Below are 8428 nucleotides of genomic sequence, written 5' to 3' on the forward strand. Positions count from 1 at the left end.
GATTGTGCACAGGGCTGTGGTCCAGCACATCCATCCCACTCCCCTCCAATATTTGGTGGCAATATGCTTTCAGCCACCACTGCAGGCTCCCGGGATCCAGGGACCAGGCATCTGCTGTGTCTGCAAGGGCAGAACTACTGCTGCCAGGGCAGGTGAATGCCTGCAGAGCTGCCTTCATCACGAGCAGCACGTGCTGCTGCCTCCCACCATACCAGTGGATGTTCTGCAAGTCACTTTGGTTCACTTACCCAGGGATAACCGTTGTTTTGTCCCATAGCAACATGGCTCAGCAGTTGAGCACTCAGAGGTCCACAGAGAAAAAGCATTTCCTAAAGACAAAGTAGCTGCTTCTTTAACATGCCACAGAGCAGCATTCGCAAACCTCAGACCTGTGGGAACAGGGATGTGAACCCCATTAGCACAGTTCACCCCAGTGCTTCCAGTGGGTGACGCTTCCACAGCTCCCAGTCCAAACTGGGGCTACACCTAGGCATGTCCCTGCCCACACACACCTTACCACAGCAACTCATTTCACTTAAATTTAGAGTGTGACACACCAAAACATGCCTTCTAGGAGGATGGCTTCGGTTTTAAAGGGAAGTAAGAGGCAGGAGGCAACAAGAGAGACCCAGTTCAAAATCAGTTTCACTCTTTATTTGAAGTTTTACATGCCACCAGCGTACATGAAAGTTGCACATTCAGAATTCGACTCACTACTAGAACAAAGGGCCAGATGCAAACACAAATGTCAAACGAGTGCACAGATGGAGGAGCCCGAACCGAGGAGCTTGTCGGTATTTGCAACCAGGCTGCACCGCATCCTGATGGCACTTGAGGTGTCAGAGGCGAACCCGCAGTTCTGAGGGTCACCTCCCTTTGCCACCTCCAGGTTGCTGGCTGTGACTTTTCTCCTAAAGTAGCACCGTTCTCTTTCAACAAGCTAAACAAACGGTTTTGGTAACATCTCTACCAGAACCAAGGGTGTTTGGAGATCAACTGCCCATTTAATGCTTTTCTGAATTCCCCTTTCTATCAATGCCAACAGTTTTTACAATAAGAAACAATTTCCACCCGCTGTTTATAGGGAGAGACGACAAAAATAGGGACTCTTACACTGACATTTTATTTTCAAAGAAAGTTTTGATAGAAAAACATTTTCCCCAGCAGCCTTGGGCAGGGAGTTGCAGCTTCCACTTCAAAGGACAAACTTCAAAAACAAATCCAGTGTCCTAATGGTTTTGTGCTACATTACTTAATTGTCATACAGCTAATTAGCAATGCCTGATTTCACATTCTCTGTACATAGATGAAATTCACAAAAGAAGGGGCTACTTAAAACAATAAATAAAACAAGGCACCAGGCAGCCAGACTCCGACAACATTAACATAAAACGTTACACTTTACTATGTAAAAAACTGAAATAAAAACCCCATCGTGATTAAACCTATATTGATCCATCTTCCTTCAGATCTGTGAGCTTTGAATCTCTCTGCAAGGAAGGGGGGAGAATGCAACGCAGGAAGCAGGGGCTTAGAGTGTGCATCTATGTATTTTACCAGCGTGCAGCAGAGATCTTTAAAATTCTAATTATTTCCCTATCACCAAGTAAGATCGGGATCAATAGATGGTACAAACTGACCCCTTTCCTCGAGTGTCAGGGGGAAATTAAAAAAAAAAGAAAAGGGAGGGCGAAACAAGAGCGTCAGAGGTCAATGCCACAAAACAATAGATATTGATGTCTCCATTCATTTCAAACAGCGGAAAGGTCAATGCCTCCCTTGCTTCATGTTTTATGGCTGAAATCCTGCTGCTAACAGCAACAATGTTAGTAGTCAGACCTCATCCATCCTTTTTTATTATTATGATTATTTCTAACCAGGTTAGCCATTTTGAAAATTTGACGAAAGCTGGGAAGTAGCAGTGGGGGGCAGGGTAGGAGGAGAAGAGGGGAACCTGCCCTGGAAATTAATGGAAGGGATGGTTTCCATTAGTTTTCGAGCCTGCCTGTCCCCCCACCTGTGCTCCAGTTTGTCCCTCGCTGCCCCCTAAAAAATGAAAAGGGCCTGAGGCAACATCTCTTCACTATTAATCATTATTCCCTGTACAACATCCCAATTGGTTTCTATGGAAATGATTCTCCTGCTAGAGTACCCCGGCTGCCTGCGCATCTAATCAAAGAGGCAGGAGAGCTGCAGTGGAAGGAGATTTGCCTCTGCAACACCCCGCCTGGCTCGCCTGGCTGCCGGCACGGGGCTCCCTGCAGACAGGGGAGAGGAGCTTCGGCTGGACACTCTCCGCTGGGACCAGCCAAGGGGGAATTGCATCTCCCTTAAGCAGCCGAAACAACCGTTCCGCACCAGTTAACTCCACAAACAGAACAGCCCCACATTTCTGCAGCCACAGGGGGATATCCCATCCTCAAAAAGGGCTGCTGGGGGAAAAGCACCCAGCACCCCACAACGCACAGTCCCGTTCCTGTACGTCACCCCAGGACCTTCATGCCTCTGAAGATCAGCAAGGCAAAGGGACAGATCCTGCTCTGCTCCCCTGGGAGTCTCACATGCCTCAGCAGAGGAGGAGGTAGTCATGCGAATTAAAGCGAGCAGGGTCGCTGCTCTGCTACCCGTCAGCCTGCATTAGCAGCCCCAGCCCTGCCCTCTGCTCCCAAGGGAGCAGCACCTCACCCGGAGGGGAGAACATTCTGCACCCCTGCAAGGTCCCTTGTGTGGGGCGGGTGAGCCTCCTCCCCTTTCACAAGTGGGGAAACCAAGTCTCACAGTGTGTGTCTGGCTTCCAGTTTGAGGTCCATGGCACAGTCCTGCCCCCTCTCACTCCCATCTCTTCTTCTCCTGCCAAACCACCTCCCCAGCAGACAAGCGACCACCGCCCAAGCTCTCCTGAAGGGAGAGGCTTTGCCACGCAGCCCCCTTTCCAAACTGAGCAGTGGACACACTGCTGTTTTCTAAAGAGACCATGAAATCAGCTTTGCAAAACAGCTGAGAAAGCAATCCTTTAACCTACAGCCCTAAGAAACCTACAAAAACGCTGACGACTTCACCCCACCTAATTCCCCACACCAAAACCACTGTCACTCCAGGTCTAGACCCTTCCAGCCTGCAGGAACCAAATGTCACTTTGCTAAACAAGACTTTGGACATTAGCAGAGCAGCAAACAACTTCTGATTTTACACACTAATGGCACTTTGTCCCAGAATATGCTTCTCCCAGAGAAGCGCAGACACCTCGTTGGTAGTCAAAGCAAAGATTTCTTCTGCAGTCCCCAAAGATGGGAGGTCTGATTTGGAGCGCAGCAAGAAACACGGCAGCAGGGACTGGGAATCCTGCAGAAGCACTCCCTGCGAGAAGGGCACCGACTGTAATTGAATTCATTTATTTTAGACTATGGACAGTGGCATCAGCAGGCTCAGAGATCACCCTATTAGATGCTCACAGATAGCGGGAGGGAGTTTTCTGGAGAGATGGGGACAGAGACCAGAGAAAAGGGGGAATTTCAGATTAAATAAGAGCTAGGAACAAAACACCCATCTCTCTGTTCTCTTCTCCTCCTCTAACACTGCACGCTAGAGTCTCAGCACTGAGTGGGCTCCGAGTCCCATATATTGCTCTGCTCAGAACATATGGTGCTATGTTTAATAGCCCGGCTCTGCCAATTGGGGACTATTAGGGTGGGTTCTTTTCCCAGTGTAAATGTTGCAGAATATAAATTGTAATTAACACCGATGCCAAAATAGCACTTAGAGAAAATAAGCACATTATTAACATCTGGTGAATCCTGCCTGGAGTGCAGAAGCAGCGGAAATTCTCACTCACCATAAGAGGATTTGTAGTAGAGATATCAAGCATTGGCCCAGAGTTGGGGAGTTGGGGGTGGAAGGAGTTTTTAGTTCTTTATCACTATTTGTGGTGCTATCTTTATTACCTGTGGGTGACCTTTCCTAGCCCCGATTATAACTGGCAACATTTGCATCAGGACTTCTGACCTGCTTGCATGAATACAGATGTCTAAACATCATACTCCAGGCAACAGAATAATGGCGTTATAAAACATGCCTGATTGCCTACCCTGATCTAGCAAGACACGAGGCAGATGGGTATCGCTTTGCCAACCAAAAGGTACAGCTTGTTTCATCAGGTTACTCTAACCTCCAAGACCAAAGGGTTAACACCACCATTAAGCAACAGGCATTTTCACATACTGCTGTACCCCAACCCAGGTTTTCCAGTGGGACAGGAACAGGATAGCTGGTGGTTCTGCCAAACTCTTGCTGGTGCCACAGCCTCTAGATGGAGGGGAAATCCTGGCTGAGGGTGGGAATGGCCTCGCTCCTGCAGCACATAACAAAAGAGGTCCCCTTAGGCATTAGAGAGCTGGTTCCATACCCTCAGTCTTCCCTCTGCACTTCCTTGAGGCACAAGGAGGAGAAAGCAGCTTTACTAATGCTTCAAGCACAGAGGAGAAAGCAGCTCTGCAAACTCCCTGCCTAACTCCCAGACAAAAACTAGGCAGAGCTGAAGCAGCCTGAACTGGACAGAGCAGTGGCTCGTGTTCCTGCCAAAAAGTGTATCTGATTTGCTGAGGGAGAAGGAGAGAAGAAAGCTGTTGGAGAGAGAGAGAGAGAGAGAGGGATTCAAACAGGTGAATAATATGACAAGAGGTAGAAAGAATGACCTCGTTGGGACAGCAGGAGAGAAAACAGTGGCATGATGCCAAGAACAGGGCACCAGCTCCTCACACTCACCGGCATGTCACGGTGTCTAACCTGAGGCAGAGTCTCAAATACTTCAGGAGCGATCGCAGCTCAGCTGCAGCCGTTCCCGGAGGAGCACGAGCTGGCCTCACCACCTTGACACCAACTGCAAACCAGAGACGGCTGCTGGCACCCTGGCCTGAGGGGGGAAGAGATAGAAACTCAGGGCAGACAGCAAACACATGCAGAGGTTAGTTTTAGCAACGCTAGTAGAAGACTAACATTAACCTGCTCGTTAACACCGTAACCTATCTGAGCACAAAGGTTACCGCAGTCTGGTTCAAGATTTACACCAGCAAGACAGATTTCCAGGCAGGTGCACACCAGATCGATGGGAAAATAAGGATGGAAAGTCCTCCGAAGCTGTGAGATGCATTTTGGTCTCAAAACTATCCCATCAGACCAAGCTTCCTATGAACCATTGACGGCAGAACACCATTTGCCTCTTGTGTAGAAAATGCTGACAAGGAGGTGGGGACATCATCTTTGGACAACACTGGATCTCCCTAGAAAAACACTGCTCAACACATCAGGGAGCATTTGGATGGAGAAATTAGACTGTTCTGGTTGATAGCTGTTTTGCAGAAGACAGACCCAGTGTGCTACCACAAAATACTCCAGCAGAAGGGAAATCCGACTGCCGCCCAGAAACGTAGCTCCAGGAGTACGTTGCTTGGCTTTTGGTACAGCTGTCTGATGCTTTCAAAAGTGCTCAGTAAATAAGGCAATATGAAAGTGATCCAGACCACTACTAATGCCTGAGGAAGTTCTGTGGAGCAGAGAAGCTGACTGAAATCACACTGTGAAAATACTTCATAACATCTCTAAAATTAGCATGAGCTCAAGGCATGGGATCTAAGGACAGAACTGGAACACTACATTCCCATCTACACTGCAAGACAGACTCCATTTAAATCAGACCAGAGTCTCAACTTATTCACTGCAGGCACCATCTACCCTAGGACAAGGATTTCCAAAAGAGCTGAGAACTTCTTCCACCAGACTGATGGAAAAAGCATCAGCAAGAACATACCATGGTCAAGGTGCTAATGACCTTAATTTGTTATTCAAATATAAAAAAAGAGTCCTTGTGGTACTTCTCACTCAAAAAAAACTTTTAAATATCTGTGATTGTATGTGTGTGACGACAAATGCCTATCTGTAACATAGAAAAGATGTGATGCACTTCAACTGAGCAACACATTTTTGTGCCTCTTAACTGGCTTAGGCTTTCTACTTTGCCGAAAATAGACTGAAGCAAAGAATGATTTCCACCAATATCACAAAGCACACTGCCAAAGTACACAGGGACCCTTAGGAAATACACCAGGCGACACAGGGGGAAGAGCATCGTTAATTCAGTTTCTCTTACCTTTAACTTCAGTAAAATAACAAAACAATTCATATTAACCGCAAGGAAATACTCATCAGATTCCAGAAACCTTTGAGATAGGATTTTTCAGATGCAGCAATATCCAATAGATGTTTCCCCACTGCAGAGGGCCATCTTTTTTTAATTTTGCAATTGCACCTATTTAAAGTGATTGTACAGCATCCAGTGAGGTGGCCAGGAGCTGAAGATAGGGAATCCAGGCCAAGAAGAAGCTATTTCATGTGTTCACGCTGACTGTCCTCTCCATGCTGTGACAGTCACCACCATAAGTTGGGAGGTTCCTCTGCCACTCTGCTTTTAAACAAGGTAATTTCATCCAAGTGCCGCATGGGGACATCTCTGATGACCTCTGTCAAGTCCTCATGAAGCAGAGGGAAAATGACGACATTTAATGCAGGGCGGTCCGCCTGGAAACTAAATCAGACACAGGTTATTAGCTGAGGAAAAATACAAATTCTCTGGTGCAGGAGCATGGGAATGCATGGATATAGATCATGCAGCAGTGGGGGCAAGGCTTGTTCAGGGGAGACAGGAGGGGCAGCTGGAAGTCAAGGCTTGCCACTCTCCTCTTTATGTGTCCGCAGGGAGTGCAGGTTGGGCTTGCACCCCTTTCCAGCGAGTCTGTTAAGTTGACAAACTCAAATTGGGCCTAATATGGAGAGGGAAGAAGTTTTACAAAATTAATAAATCACAATATATAGGTATTTTTAGAGGATCAGAGATCCTCAGAGCTCTGCCCAAGCTGGGCAAGGTGCTCAGAGATAACAATTTAAACCACCTACAAACCAGCAGCAAGTTGCAGAGCCATTAAGAAAATCAGGCCAGAGCAGTGCCAGGCATTCCCTCGGGGCTGAGCCTGGGATTATCACTTCAGGCTGGGTTGTTCCGCATGCAGAGTCTACACTCTGCAATTAGAGCACAGGCAAGTTTAGAAAACTCAGATCTACAGATAAGCACTGAAGTGTGTGAGCACACACACATATGCACTGAAGCCTCCTTTTTAATTCAAGTTGCAGAAAACCTGTCTTGGCACGGCAGGAATTTGCCTTAACAGAAAACGGCGCAAGCATCTCCGTTTGCCACTTGAATTTTGGGTTCCAGTTTCTGAATCTAGAACCTCAATCTTTTGGTTCCCCTCTTAGAGAAATTCGCATTCTCCTCCTGCCCTCCCAGCTTTTCCTGCCAACATCACACCACTGGGTCTGCCTTCTAGGACACATCCCAGACCTTGCAAGCTAGAAGCCTGATCTGACACCATGAGAGGAGCAGCAGAGTTATAATTACAGAGCATAGGAAGAGAATAGCCAAAGTTAAAGCCACTTATACAATGTAAAAAGAATCACGATTATTACTGAATTTGGGCTGTATATTGCAGCTATGTTCTGTGGGAGAGGAAATGTTGGAGAGTTTAAAGCTATTGACTGGCAGAGGAGCAATGCTAGTGTGCTACCTTGCTGCCACCCAATATAATACAGCTTCCAGTTTGGATCAGTTCCAGCTGTCAGACCCCAATTTGCTAACCACGTTGGGAAGGACACAAGTTTTCTTTTAGAAGGTCGGTATCATTTAAGGTTACTGAAAGCAAGGAAACCTGTTCCACCTTTATAAAGAAAACGTTGCTGTAGAGTTTTTAGGAGCCATGCAGCTATAATGAATAATGAATGTATGGTACTTTGTGTAGTGTTTAGCTCAGCCTGAGAAAGAGAAAATAATGGAAGTCTCTTCTTTCTGCCTGTGTGTTCAAACGAAGGAAAATCAAAGCTGTTATACCAAAGCTATATATCAGCTAACATATTTTAGGAACTGTGGAATGATCATAATTACAAAAAAGTCCTCCAGAGAGAAATTATGACTCATAGTTTATGTTCTCTTTAGTGTTGCTATGGAAAAAGAGGTTAGTGCCAATGGTCATACAGCAATATTAATCTCTGATCTGAAAGAAAAATAAATAACAATCTCTAGCTTAACCCAGAGCAGATTTATTCTCCGTTACTGTGGCACACTCCATTAAAGGGGATAACCATGTAAGAAAAATTAAAGATGACATTGATTATCAGTTCTCAACATGCAGTTAGAAAGAGTTCCTTATTTGAATTAGTGTACACTTCAGACTCCTGCAAATGACTTGGTGGAGTGAGAGGAAAGGAAAAAAGGCATTTTGATCAAAAGGAGGGCGGGAAAGATCAGCCACCACCACCAGCTGCAAGTATGCTGATTAGAATTTCTTTATGCATGCAATTAGACTCAGCCTGGGGTTGATGCTGG

At 46.4% G+C, this 8428-nt stretch overlaps 1 protein-coding gene across 1 annotated transcript in view; it reads right to left on the reverse strand.

Annotated features, from left to right (window-relative positions):
- Positions 1–639: 639 nt before the first annotated feature.
- FBXL18 (F-box and leucine rich repeat protein 18) overlaps positions 640–8428 on the reverse strand; it is a 25161-nt gene continuing 17372 nt past the window's right edge. The window contains exon 5 of the mRNA XM_026858896.1: positions 640–6577. Within this exon, the coding sequence (XP_026714697.1) occupies positions 6421–6577 (157 nt within the window). The 3' untranslated portion in view covers positions 640–6420. The remainder of the gene's footprint in view (positions 6578–8428) is intronic.

This window comes from Athene cunicularia, assembly GCF_003259725.1.
Source record: "Athene cunicularia isolate RWA chromosome 14 unlocalized genomic scaffold, athCun1 chr14_part1, whole genome shotgun sequence".
NCBI lineage: Eukaryota > Metazoa > Chordata > Aves > Strigiformes > Strigidae > Athene > Athene cunicularia.